This window comes from Drosophila subobscura, chromosome A (assembly GCF_008121235.1).
Source record: "Drosophila subobscura isolate 14011-0131.10 chromosome A, UCBerk_Dsub_1.0, whole genome shotgun sequence".
NCBI lineage: Eukaryota > Metazoa > Arthropoda > Insecta > Diptera > Drosophilidae > Drosophila > Drosophila subobscura.
The window spans coordinates 6,981,916-6,996,478 of NC_048530.1; the positions used below are offsets into that span (position 1 = coordinate 6,981,916).

Consider the following 14,563-nt stretch of genomic DNA (forward strand, 5'->3'; position numbering starts at 1 on the left):
CTCGTGCGGCCTTGGCTTGAACTAAAAATATATTCCCTCTACTGCAGCCCACTTTTGCCACAGATTCAAATCTAGTTGTCCCTCAGTTTCAGTATTAGTTTTGGTTTCACTTGCTTTCAATTGTCAGATTACGAAAATTTGTTAGTTTTAGCTTAGCAACCATTTTTAGTTAAAGTTTCGGAATGTCGTCGCGAGCGCGCGTGCAGACGTCGCAACGAGTCAGCAAAATGATTCAAAAGTACGAGGAACTAATCTCCCAGCAGGCATCTTCCAGCCCCAAACCTAGAGGACTGTACTTACGGCAGCAGGCGAATGAGACACTGGCCATGGGAGACGACATCGAAGTCGAGAAGGTGGTGGAGTTCGAAGTGCTGAAGCTGGAGGAGCAAGACGAAGACAAAGCGGAGGAGAATGTGATGGAAGAAACGGCAGAAAAACAGTCGAAGAAGAAGCGCTTTGGCCTGTCCACACTTTGGTAAGTAGTGGGATCTTGTCTTGTGAACGTACAGATGTATTTCCCGTTCAGCAAACAAGCCAAACTGTTGAGCAAATGGAAAATGCCCTGTGGCACGAGACCCCGTTCGGATAGCGATTAAATGTGCTGGAACGAGCCGCAGAAGGAAGCAGGAAGAATGCAGCAGGATGAGTCGATGTTGAGGGTAATTCATAAATAATTTCAAGCTTTTACATCACTTATGATTATCATGGGAATCGTCTGAACCAAGGACGTCCACCTTGAAGCACACCGGACCTTGACCACGGCTCTCCCCTCTCATGATGGCTGTTACCCACCAAAAAAAAAACGTAAAAAGCATGCAACAATTGTCCCTCCCTCTCCATCTTTTGGCACATTTTCATAAAATTATTATGTTATTACCGTAAATATTTTATGCCTTTTTTTTAAGAAAAATTTAAAAATATTGAAGCTGCGAAATTGCATGGAAATATTCAGTTTAATACGATTATTGCATGGGACAGAACAGAACACTCGCTGGCCGTGGAATTAAAATTGCATTTCGATTGGCTCTCTGTGTGTGTGTGCGTGTGGCAACATTTTAAAGCGAATACCCTGCCAATTGGGCTGCGGGACTCCGAGCAGGGGCTTGTTGCCATTTGCCAGAGCAGAGCCAGCGATGTGCAAAGGGTGGCCGAGCTTCGATCTTTCATCTCTGACACTTCACATGGAGCGAGCAGATGGTGTTGGCCAAGCGGAAGGATGCGGCCGGCATGGAGGATGTGAGGGGGATTGGGAGGGGGCGGCAGTCAGGCCACATGGCATACACGCCCACACATGCGGGTGTGGCGGTGGGGAATGGCGTGATGGCCTCCACTTGCGGCGCTGCAGACCGCAATTTAAATGCACGAAAAGGAAGTGGCAAGGCGTGAAGAAGGACGCAGCCCGAAGGCGATAGGGGTGCAGGCAGGCATTCAGGACATTACTCCTCAGCCAGGGACACGGCAGGAAGGCAGGCAGGACAGGAGGGGAGGCGGGGAGGAGTGGAGGACAGCACATGTATGTATGTATGGAGGTGTGCGCCCAAGCAATTTCATATTTAAATTTCATTGCAGCAAAAGCTGATCCCGCTGCAGCTCCCCGCACGCACATTTAATCAGCGTTTAACGTTAACTGCTCCATTAAGCCAATGACAGCAGCAACAGCAGCAGCAGCAGGATGGAGTAGAGTGGAGTGAGGCAGGATGCGGGATAACAATTGAAGGGGAAGTATGAGCTGGATGCACAGGAAGCGAAGCTGTTTGGCTGCGATCTTACGAGTATCTATGGCAGTGCATTATTCATTGCATTCACTCTGGCATTCATTTCACTCACTGACTACTCGTTGATGCATTTACATATTTACTTCATAGCTTTGGCAAGTTCTTCATTTACTCCTGCCTCAATCTCTTATGCTCATTATGGTGGTACTTATTGTTAGCAATTTTTCCCAGTGTTCAACTCTCATCCTCGCCCTCTCTCTCATCTGCTCCCTCAACAAGAGTTGTCGTTCACGTTCTAGTTTAATCCCTCGTACTCTGGCGCTGGAGTTGCGGGCGAAACTTTCTGACATGAACTAAATGAAGATACAACTTTCAACCTGCTCCGTCCCTCATCAGAGGAGTAGCACTCCCTCCTCCCTCTACCCGCCATGCAGCCAGCCAGGCGACAAATGCGTTGTTCTCCTCAACTTTTTGTTAGTTTTGTGTCTCCTTGCCGTCAGTCCATCAGCCCACAGCAGACAGATGTTCCACCATCAGCACAGAGAGGGGCACAGAGCAGGCGGAATGGACAGACCTCAGACCTCAGACCTCGCTGTGGAGTAATCAACATTTGATAAATGAAATAAAGTTAATGTGCAAAGTTTTTAATAGATTTGAACAGGGCACCGAGCAGGCCGCGGAAGTGGAAGTGGAACTGGAGGGCGCGCTGGGAGCACAGAGGGAAAGATAAAGCACAAGAAAAGTTAATAAGTAAGCCAGAAAGAAGTTGGCTAACCGCAGCTGTGTGTGTGGGGATCATCGCCCATCATAATCCGCCCACCGCCAGTGTCTGTCTGCCTGCCTGCCGCTAAGCCACCCTTAGTTAGCACCCCCTGACGGGAGCCGGAACCGCCGCAGTGGCAAACATTTAAGCTTTCGACCAACAGCTCGCAAAAGCGTAAACCGAAACCGCAAAATGTTTTTGGCGCACATTTTATTGTTTAATTTGAATTTCTCTGGGCCACCGCCCCACTCCTCCCTTAAGGGGTTTGGCGCTTGCGGCTGGAGGATAACCGCAGTTGTAAATGGATTACAACACTCCCATTCCCATTGGCAGTGCCAGTCCACCCCTTGCCCAGCAATGCAATCAATTAAGGAAAAAGCGACAGACGATAAAGCAGAAAAAACAGAACTTAAATAACATTTCGCCGTTTGTGGAGCGCTGCGTATGCGTTATATTTGTATATTTGCATGCCACAGCAGAAAGCAGAACAGAGAGAGAGAGAGGGAGGAAATGGAGTGGGACAAGCCTCCAGTCGGTGGCTGTGCCCCGAGGGGGGGAGTGAATATTGGCAAAATATTGGAAGCTGCCACATAAAACAGAATTCTCATAAAAGAAGAACAGGAAAGATTGCGCGAAAAGATTGCTCTTTGAAAGCCAATTGGAACAATCGAAAGCGTGGCAAACATGCAACAAATTTGCTTAGAAAAGAATCATCTGGTGGCAGATAAAACCTTCATCGCATTTCGAATAGAGTTCGGAGGATAAATGGCAAAATGCAAGATGAAGATCCATTTGTTCGGTCATACCCTTTTGGCGAGGGTATGCAAAACAGAGAGGAATCCAGTACAAAGTTTACGCATAAATCAAACAAAACGTAACAACACAAAACGAAGTGAAACAAAAACGAGGCGTGCCAGGCGGCACGCGGCAGGAGAGCGAGGCACTCCGCAGTCAGAAGAGTGGGTAAACTTATGTAGTATATGCTTTCGGACTCTGTGCCACCTCCGTGCCACGCCCACGGAGCACGTAAATATTTGGTTTGGCAATAAAAAGGAAGAAAAAAAATGTAACAACGTAAAACGCAACGAAGGTAAAACCAGAATCGAAAGCAAATACATCGATGTACAAGGGAGTGCACGGTGGACTTGGCATGGAGCGAAACTGGAGTTGGAAGAGGGAAAGAAAGAAATGTGCACCAAGTCCTACTTCGCATTGGGGAATCCCTTACGTAGTCATTTCGTCTCCCTCGTCTTCTTTACTCCTCTTCGTTTTTGATTCACTCCCGATATGGTTTGCTGGCTAGAAATATTCTGTTGCACACATTTGGTTAGTAATTCTATTCGATAGAGCAGCTTCATCTCTGGTTTTAAACATCATCACAGGGACTTTTATGGTGGGCATTCAAATGCAACGCTCATATTTAATCACTTCTCTATTAGTGGCTCTCGGCCGCGCTTCACATTGCTGTGTGCCAGCTCCTTAAATAATTTATATGCCAAATACCGCATGCTATATGCTGTATGCTGCATGGGCGAAAAGGCCAACGAAAGTGCCATGAATGAATATGCATGATAATCAAGTGGCGACGTGCGGTCCACTCTCTGGCATACCCCCGCTGCACCCACCACCCAACCCCACTGCCACTTACTGCCCACAATCTAGTCCTCTATCTTCTACTCCCACACACACACACCCATGTCTCTGCTTTCGCCCCGTACTCCCACGCAGGCAGAGTGCAAAAGCGTAGCACACTTTTCAGGGCAAATGGCTGTCGCACTGCTCTCCGGCTGTACACTTATGTACATACATATGTATGTGTGAGTGTGTGTGTGTGCAAGCTTGCTTCTGCCTTTGTTTAGTTCGTTAGTCACACTCGCACAACAGCAAAACTAACAAGCCGGGAAATGTCAGCCACAAGAGTCGATGGCTTGGATACCCTCACCCAATTGATTGTACACCCCAAAATGGGTACATGACACACAAATAAAGTCGTAGATTATGCTTCCAATTGTGCTGGCTGCTCCCAGGCCTTTGCTGGAAATATATCATAAGACGTTTCATGGCCAAACATCTTGCCAAAAGCGGAATACCCTCCCTCTGTCTTTCGTTTGTCTGTGTTTTGGGACATTTTTCCATACGATCTGCATGGCCCGGACTCGAATCTCTTTCTGTGACCGGGCCACAACACACTCCCCCTGCTCCTGCCCCTTCAGTCGACCCATCTCAATAAAACTTGCACTTGACTTGCAGTCGGAAATTCGTCCAAAAATCCCAGGGCCCAAAACTTTGGACCAAACTTCTGTGTTCAAAAAGAAAATGAAAAACCCAATTGAACTTGGCTTGGAATGCGCAAACAATAAGTCAAAAGCGAAAGTTTCTGGCCACAAGATTGGCCACTTGGCCACTGTCCGAGTGCAATCAGAAAGTTGGGCCTTTGTGGCTGGTAAATGATCCCCAAAAGGGCAGCACAATGGCAAATGGCAAAATGCACCGAATTAGAGGTAGAGGCTACATAAGCAGCAGTGCAGATTGCTGGGATTACTTCGTCCCAAATTACAGCCCACCCAAATAATTACTTCTCTTCCCCACTGACCATAGAGCTATTTGCTTTAAAATAATAGTTTCTTCTTCACTTGCATTTATTCTTAAATATAGAAATAACTTTCTTGGAAAAATCAACAAACATTTGTTAGGTCGGTGCTGCATCTACGACAGATGCACCCTTAATGGCACACTACGTGGTGGCTGAGATTCAACGATGGAAATGTCACATACGGTTTTAGGTGCAGTCTTCTTAGAGCCGAAGTAAATTCTATTTTTTCGGCAAAAATTCGTTTAAAAAAAAAATGAGGATCACGTGAAAGCACAGAGATCATTTTTAAAAACTACAAAAAAAACATAAAAAGAAAAATTAAAACCAAAGTATTAAACTAAAAATGCGGAGAAAAATCTCTTTGTTCTGTTTGGTGTCGTTGACTATTACGAACTGGAATGCTGGAGCAGGTCAGAGGAGATCCACAATGGCAGATAAAGCCTCGAGACACTTTGAGCGTAAACATAAAAAGAAAGATAAAAGACACACAAAAATTACAATGAAAACGAGAAGGGACGTGTGAGACGCTTCTTACGCGTCACAACTTTTATACCCGGCACTCAGTACTACATCTGCAAATTAGCGGTTTTTTGTCAAATTTTACATTTTTTCTTCATCTGTCATCTACATCAACAACTCTACTCACGCCAACACGCTCCTTTAGCTCGCCACCCTCCCCTAGAAACACACACTGCAGAGTCAGGGCAGAGTCGCGGCAGAGGCAGAGACGTGTCAGGGGCAGAGGCCGTAAACTGCGCGAAGCAAAGTGTAAATGAGAGAATGTGTAAAAAACACATATACATAAGCTGCGGGACGGGGTGGGTTTGGCCACTGCAAATTAATTTCTTCATTGTGGCTATAATAATGATTCAATCGTATTTGGTGATCTGATAAATATGGTAATTTCCTACGGAATGGCGTTTTTAGTTTTCTTTTATCTTCAAAATTGTAGATTTGGGAGGTTTTCACCCTTTTGCATAGGCGTAAAAGGGCGTGGCTCATTTTTGAAATGCACTTATAAGAGTGTGAGCATACAGAAGTCTGGATGCAAAATAAGGTGGCTCTAGCTTTTATGGTATCTGAGTACTAGGCGCTCATCAGGACGGACAGACGGACGGACGGACAGACGGACAGACAAACATGGCTCTATCGACTCGTCTATTGATGCTGATCAAGAATATATGTATGTATATACTTTATGGGGTTGGAAACGTTTCCTTCTGTGCGTTACATACATTCACTTTGTGCACAAATACAATATACCCTATTTACTCTTCGAGTACCGGGTATAAAAATATAAAGGAGGATTGGAGGATGGAAGATTGAAGGATGCAGACTGAGGGATGGAGATTGTAATATTGGTGGATGAGCCGAAGGCTGGCCAGATCGGAACTCACGAGATTCTTATCTACCCCCACGCGTGCAATTTGCTGAATACGATAGCTGGGCGTCCCCTTCTGCGGATTGCTAAACATTGTTTTAGTCGACGTGGACTTCATTGGTATGTCATTCCCTTGCTTCTCTTTCGCCTCCTGCTCCTCATCTTCCCGTACAGCCTTCTGCAGGGGGGACTCGTCTGGCGGTACTTCATGATATGCAATCGCTTCATCCATTTCCTCCTCGGTAAGCACCTTCGGCTCGGGCAGTGGTATGGGATACTTGAGGATCATATCAGAGTCATGAATGGCGCAGTCCGGTCCCTTCGGCGGCTGGGTGGCCGGCGGCTGGGTGGCCGGCGGCTGGATGTCCATACGCACAGGACCCAGGCCGTCGAACCATTTGGCTTTCTTTGGCGCTTCGGTGTTCTTGGATTGTTTTGGAGGTCTATCCATTTTTATGGGCAACGTGTGAGTGTTGGGAATGTGCGAAATGTGCCGAATGGGTGCTGCTGGAATGTGCAAGCTCTAAATGGAAATAAAACAACATAAAAGCAAACAAATTTAAATAAATAATGAAAATTAAAAGAAACAAAGTTAAAGCATCCCCGAAAAGCAGCCGCACACAAAATTTGCAACTAAATGGCGGTGCCATTACCCACAGATGACAAATGAAGCAACGAAATGTGAGAGACATTCTCCCAGTAAGACCACTTTCGCCCACGCAAACGAAACTTAAAGCAAAGGACACACAAATTACCAAATGGGCGAAGCTCTAACGAAGCATTCCATACCCCCGATTGAAGCATAAAGTAAAGCAATGATGGGTAATGGAAGCAGCAATTGAATTGCTGTGCAATATCTTTGCCAAATGGTCATGCCCATGTCCGAGGGTAATGCAGGAGACTTTCCCTTTGCCCGGCCCCATCCTTGCTCACATATGCAAATGCAAATGCAGACACGCGGGTGCTCTGCAATTTAGTTGTTTGTCTTTGGCATGTTATTTTGCAGGGTACCTTCACGTAGAGGGTGTGCTGCAGTGATGCTTCTGCTGCGGGGGCGTGAGAGAGGTTCCCTTTACAAGTGCTGATGCTGCTTTTACGGTTGCTCCCGCTGTTGTTCCATTCGCTCCTTTTTTTGTTGTTGCTTTTAGTTTTTCTGTTCTTTTTTTTACTGTTGCCTGTTCTCTGATTCTGCTGCTGCTGCTTTTCACTGACAGTTTCGCGCTGCTTTGAAGCCATGGAATGGGACAAAGCGCTCCGCTTAATCCTTTTATTCTGCGCCTCTTTGCCGCCGCCACCTAACCAAAGCAAGGTGTATTTCATATACGGTGAGGAGCCAACAATAGATACACCTTCGGCTTTGTAGTGGGGCACTCGCTCCTGGGCTGCTCCTTCAAATTTACATTCCCTGTTTTCGCTTCATCTATTTTACGTATTCATCGCGAACCAAACATTTACATGCGTTTTATTATCTCTCCCTCTGCTCTGCCCTCAGCCCTCAGCCCTCTCCCCCACTCTTTCTCTCTCTGCGTATACTTTGGCCCGCCCTTAACCCCTGTTTCGTTACATATTCAAAGGATTTGGGCCGGCTCCTTCTGCCTTCCCGCACACACAGAAGCTCTTTGGAACACACATTTCTGGCAAGTGGATTTGTTGCGTCTCCTTTTGGGTTTTTGTGGGGCTTTCGAGTTTCCCACTGTGTGTCAGTGTGCCTGTGTGACTGTGTGTGTGCATGTCTGTGCCTGTGTGTGTGCTTGGGGCTTATTTTAATATCAACATATTTATGATGTGTTTGAACACAAAGAAAGTCGGTTGGTGGAAATGGTACTCGAGATTCAGGGGATGGAAACACTCGTACATATTGTTGAATTTATGTACATATAGTGTGTGGGGAGGGGGGATGGCCCCTGCCCCATATGACCCATATTCCAAAGCATAAACTAAACTTAAGCGAAAGAAGAAGCTCTGCTCTAAACCACACCATTTTTTCTAATTAAAATCACCATTTTTGGCGAGTTTTTCAACGAAATGCTGCCGCACAATGCAATGCACTCTCTAAGCTCGGTTTAAATCATTTCCTTTTTTGATTTTTTGTGTTGGCATCTCGCCTTCAGCTGGTCCCTGAGATGTCAAATGGCCATTCCTGTGCTGACATTCCTTATGCATGCAAATCTTCTCAAAATCCCCAAGTGCAGTCAGTTTTCGTTGTCTTTTTTGTCTTGTGCTCCCCTGATAAATTATATACAAGAAATTTCCATTTCCCATTTCTCCACCTCCTCCTCAAAAAGATGGCTGACAGCTTCTGACTTTTGACTTCCGACTTTTGGCTTGAGTGAGTCTCCGACTGACTGAACAACTGACTGACTGACTAACAGAGTGAGTGAGTGGCTAAGTGACTGACTGACTGACTGGGTGTCTGGCTAAGCGATGAGTGTTGAACCTCTACAACCGCAACACAAAAAGGTGGCACAAATCGGGGCAGACCAATTAATTTTGCAGGCCTCAACAGACCTCAAAATTAACAGCAAGACGAAGATAAGATTGTTTAAGTTGTGCAAACATTGTTCGATGTTCGATTGATGGGTTCTACGATGGAAAATCACGACCTGTGGCTTTTTATGGCCACACATGGTGAGTGTTATGGCTGTGGAAAATGTGGCAAATATGCAAATTCCCATGTGAGGGCGCCCGTTATCGATATCACTTAGGATAAAAGATTATCCCTCGATTAATGGGTAATGTGTGAATTTCCCTAAGGGCAGAAGTTTATGGATAATTGCTAAACGCTATGCAGATGCGAGTTTTATATGTGTTTATGCATTGAGGCACTTTGGCGAAGTCATCAGATCACGTGCAACATGGACTACCGATCGGTCCCAGAAGAGCCCTGCATCGACTAATGTACGGTAAATGTTGTGACATTAATTATTGATATTGGCCTTGCTCCTTTTTTTACTGTGCACATCCCAGTTGGGGCTTTTGGGGGTAACCACTCGGATTACACTTTGCCGAAAATATGCCATGGATGTTCTTTCCTTTCTCCGGTTGCTGCTTGTACTTTCCTGCCCCTTTCTGTATCCCGTGTCCCGTGTCCCCTGCCTGTGCCGCTTTCTATTGCTACTGTTGCTATTGCTGATGCTGTTGCTTTTTCGCTCTGCATTTTCTTTGTCGCCGTCGGTTATTGTTGCCAGTTTTCCCCAACAATGCAGCAGCCCCCAAAAGGACAACATGAAACATGCTGGAGACCTTGTGGGGGTGGTGGCATGGGCATGAGACATGAATACGGACAGGCGAGGCCAACGTCAAGCGATGTCCCCCATCACCAGCGCCATCGCCCGCACCCTGCTGTCATTGTAGTGCAGGCTGCAGTCTTTTTCTTCTTTTTTTTTTGCTCGGAAGCAGCACCAGCAGCAGAAGCTTACCTGGACCGGGACAGGAAATGGCCAACAGCTTATTGCATAACCCAAAGGCAATGGCAATGCGGCCAGGCCAGGATTAGAGCTTGCCTCTCGCCCCCATTCAATCTCTCTCCGCCCAGGAAATATGTTAAGTTGCAGACTTCATTGCGGGGAATGCTTCGAGACTCAATCAAGTTGATAGCAGCAGAGTTAGGGCAGGAGGACTGGCCTGGCCTGGCCTCTGTGCCGGCTCTTTGGCGGCTCTTAAAAGTTATCCAATGCAATGGGGAAACTTTTTTGCTATTCGCACCGAAAGATTTTTCGCAACTGGAAATTCTTCCACTCTGCTGCCTTGGAAAGTCATTCAAGTAAAATATTTCGACATGTCTGCTCTGGTGTGTGGGTGTGTGCGTGTGTGTGGGTGTGTGCATGTCTTTGCACACACAGAAAAAGACAGAGGGGAAGGAGAATGACACATGCACACGCATCTGGGGCGACAAGTTGCATGTTGATCCAATTCATTAAATGAAAATTATATTTTATGATTTAAATTGCATTTTGCTGGAGCCCTGTCTGCCAAGCAAAAGCAAACGGAAAGACAGAGGCATCCTCATATCCTCATTGATATGGCAACGCAACGCAACGCATCGCATCGCATCGCATCATGTGTGTGCATCGTTATTGGAGTCTGAAACGGGGCCAGGAGTGCTGCTGGTGCTGCTGCTGCTGCCTCCACCTACTGGTGCTTATCTGGTGCCAAAGGCAATGAATCATTGCCTGGTGAGAATTTCTCGAGTGCAGCGCACTCGTGTGGATGCAGCCGGAAGGTATAACGAATCTGTTCTTAATCAGGATAATCGCAGGATGTGTGCCAATGCTGCAAAGTTTTGACAGGCTGCAGCACTAAATATCAACGGGGACTCCAACACGATCTCCGAACTCTAACACTTCTTCAATATGCAACACCCCATCGTTTATAATGCTCTTAATTGTGTTTTAACAGCTGCTCCTATTTGCTCCTTCTGCTCCTTTGCCAGCTATAAACCTCAAGAATTAAAAGGTAATTCGCTTTCCTGTTGGTTGCCCACAAAGTCAACGCAAAAGCTGCCAAAAAGAAAAGGCACAAAGGAAATGGCAAAAGCAGCCGAAAAAAATTACAAAAAATAAAAGGTTCTCTTGAAGGAGTTTGAGTGTTTTTTTAGGGTAGCGGAAAAACAATTTCAACTTGTTAAGCTTTCAGTGTTTGTATATTTGTGCGTTTGTGTGTGTGTGTGTGTGTGTGTACCCAGGGGATGAATCTGAATTGAGAGCTAAAGGTGGAGCCCCTCGAGGGAAACGAGAATGAAAATGAAAACTTTCTAATAGCCAGATTGTGCTGCTACTTTGTACCAATTTGTCGGCCCTCCCCCACTGTTTGCTTTGGCGATCATTCTATTTGCTGGGCCAATCATTTGTCATATTTTTGCAGCACCTCTAGCTGCCATTTTGTTTGCGCTTGATTAATGTTTGTTGGTTTTCATGCGCCGCGCTCTTTGTGTAATTGCTTTCGGGCCAGCGCGAAACTATTTCCGGTTCCGGTTTGTTGGGCTTCCGTTGACATTTGCTGTGCCGTGTGCATACTCTTCCCCCCTCTGCCACCACCCTCCTTGCTCCTCATTCCATTTACTTTAATTGCTTTCGCCTGCAATTGCATTGCTCGCGCAGAGCCTATCTCTATTTCTCGCTTAACTTCTGCCTCGACATTGGTCCAATCTTCAAATTATATAAGCCTTGACAAATGTCTCTCTGTCTTTTTTGTTTTGTCTCCATCTGCGCCTGACTGGCGCTGGGTGTGGGAGACCCCAAAAAGTGTGCTACAAATTTTGACAGACTGACAGCTGAGGCCATCAGCGACGTGGACATGGACGGGGGCCCCGGCCCCGGCCTCTCTCGCTCGCTTTCTCTCGTTAAAACTTCCCCCAATTAGGGATGAAAGCGTGACAAGTGTCCCAAACACGATCACGACTGTGAGGCACTTTCAAACTAAACTAAATTTATTTTTTAAGCCATTTTCGGCAAGTTTTTATGGCCAAATAGTCGATTCCAAATGGTTATTGAAGAGATTAATGACCATTCCAACTGATTTCAAACGTTTGTTGAGTTTTAATATCTCTGAAATCTTTTGTCGTGACTTGTCGTGTCCTCACTGCGGCCTCACGGCCATCTCTGGACGGGCACGGCTAGGGGCAGGGGCAGGGGCGGGAGCAGGAGCACAGCCATTCGGCTTGGGTCAGCGCAGTCAGTCGCGGGACTTGGCCTGCAATTAACGCAACAAGATTTGATCCCTGCCCCGATTGCCTGGTGCCTGGTGCCTCGTGCCGCCTGCTCCATCCTGGCCTTTTTCTTGGGCCGCTTTCTTGATTGTATTTGGTGTAATTTTTAATTAGCTGCTTTTCTTTGGCTCTAGACGTTCCTTCGTCCCAGCCAGAGATAGCCCGCTTTTGGCCGCTCTAATTGCCTTTCTCGCCCACTCCGGATCAGGACACCACGACATGTGGCCCGAAGTGGTTAGGATCGAGCGACAGGGGCACCCTCGACCAGCTTGGCACTGGGTCCCGAGCAGACATTTTTTAATTTAATAAAACTCTCCGCACAGTAATTAGCTCCAACGCGAAACAAATGGAATGGCAGTCAATATTTCATATTCTGCGCCCCAGGGGAAAATGGCTTCTCCTCTCTGTCCCACTCGCTGCGGCATGTCAATACATTTCCGTATTTACATTTGCGCAGTTTTTTCTTTCTTTTTGGACAGTGTGTAATTCGTTTTGAGAAATTGCCACTGACATTCGAGCTTGATTAAATTTGAATATTTGAATATGCAAGCGGGAATGAGAGCTACATGGCCATGGCTCTATGGCTCCGGCTACTCAAAGCTTTTCGAAGTAGAATAGAGAATAAATATATTTACATACATACATACGAGTATTTGTAAGACACTAAAAATGTACATCCTGCAGAATCGTAAGATCCACTTCAGTTCCACGGCGGCTTAAAATTTTAGTTAGTTGAAAAAAGCACAAAAGTTGGCAGAGTTTGATGCAAGAAAAAGAATTTCACAACCAAAATACATACATTGTACATATATTTACGTATCTGTGTATTAAACAATGTAGCCCCTATCAGGGAATATTCATTTAATGGTTAAAGTGTAGTCTTAGAGTAAGATTTTAAGTTCAAATGAAAAGGAACAAAAGGGATCCGAACATTTACCGATAAATTGCGCTTTTAGTGTCGGCTATGATAAATCAATATATAAATAAAGTGCAGCAAACATTTGCGGATCGATAGGTTAATCATCGAGTTACCCTGCATCAAGATCACAATTAATTTATGCCACAAAAAGTGCTGAAATTCCCCAGCGTTCATGTCTGGCATCAGACTGACATCAGAAAGAGAGAGACAACTACATATACATAAACACACTTGTATGTACATATGTATGTGGCTGAATTTTCCAAGAAAATATCGATCCTCGCCCGCGACGGTGCCTACCCCCCATCCGGATAACTGGCAGCATAATTATGTTAGAGCCAGCAACAACTACTGTGTGTTTATGTATGTATTTATATATGTGTGCATACATACATACACACATACATATGTATGTATGTGTCTACTGCTGGGCTACTCAGCTGAGCGCCTGCCAACTGCTCTGCCACGATCACGAACCACTGCGGTGCGTCTCTTTGTCAAGCAGTTAAAAGAGTGCGCCGGCAAAATAATCCGCAAATCAACCGATCGGTAATCATAGAGCGGTGCGCCCTTTTTTTGGCGCCCATACACACGCTCACCCAAACAAAACACAAGACAAACATGCACAGACAACGTCAGAGAGCGGCATTTCGGTTAGAAAAGCGAGAGGCCTGGTGAAACGGCAACAAACAGACCCAACGAAGCAATAATACAACAAGACACAGATTTCCCTCTTTTGGCACTGCTTTGGTACAGGGCTTGGTGGCGCCAACAAAAAAAAAACCACACACGTGGCACTCAACCACGCACACAGGGCACTTGCCAGGCCACACGAACTTGAAAAAAAATTGGCAATATTTTTGAATTATGAGCTTACACGAAATTGATGCACGCACTCGAGAAATCCCACTGCAGACTAGGACCAGACGCGGCGACAATGGCAAGCGAACTAACTGTGAACACTGTTAAAACAGACGACAGCGTGACCGTAAAAGCTCCACGCACGACGGCGCAAGTACACCAGCGGCACAAAAATCCGTAAAAATACACGCAATCCTACCAACAGCTGGGCTCCCGGCACTGAAGGACTAGTAGTAATCGTCTATGGTGCCGATTTAACCAATATTTTGTTAATTAAACAATAATTTAATAGATATATTCTTACTTGTATGTGCCTTGCCAAAATTTATGTCGACGTCCAACAACAATGCTCTTTTTAAAATGGCCGCGCCGTTAATGCGAGCAAAAGCACTAACGCGTCTTTCTGTAAAATACCGAATGTAAATCTGGTATCGACTGTTCTCTAGCGCACAAAAACAAAATATTTTGAAATATCATATGAAAAATGCTAACAATAAGCTAAAATAACATCGTTCCTCATATATACACATTAATGTGTACCATTAATATTTCTGACTGGTTTACGATAGCGAGAAACAGATGCGGGTATTAATTCTTGCCCCGTGTTAGTCGGCAGCACTCCCA

At 45.7% G+C, this 14,563-nt stretch overlaps 1 protein-coding gene across 2 annotated transcripts; it reads left to right on the forward strand.

The window, feature by feature from the left end:
- Positions 1-121: 121 nt before the first annotated feature.
- On the forward strand, positions 122-801 carry LOC117903622. Of its 2 annotated transcripts, XR_004649519.1 has the most exons (3): positions 122-475; positions 527-659; positions 726-801. XR_004649519.1 is itself a non-coding variant. In XM_034815880.1 (2 exons), exons 1-2 carry the CDS (start codon positions 183-185, stop codon positions 594-596), a joined length of 363 nt encoding a protein of 120 aa, XP_034671771.1. In that variant the 5' UTR covers positions 122-182; the 3' UTR covers positions 597-764. The 2 variants fall into 2 exon arrangements, 1 of the variants encoding a protein (XP_034671771.1); XM_034815880.1 differs by having other exon boundaries at positions 527-764.
- Positions 802-14,563: the final 13,762 nt, after the last annotated feature.

Bases quoted from the DNA above. Each gene is read 5' to 3' on its own strand.
- LOC117903622 (XM_034815880.1), top strand. From the start codon at position 183: ATGTCGTCGCGAGCGCGCGTGCAGACGTCGCAACGAGTCAGCAAAATG. The intron at 476-526 runs GTAAGTAGTGGG...TTTCCCGTTCAG, and splicing joins TTTGGCCTGTCCACACTTTG to CAAACAAGCCAAACTGTTGA.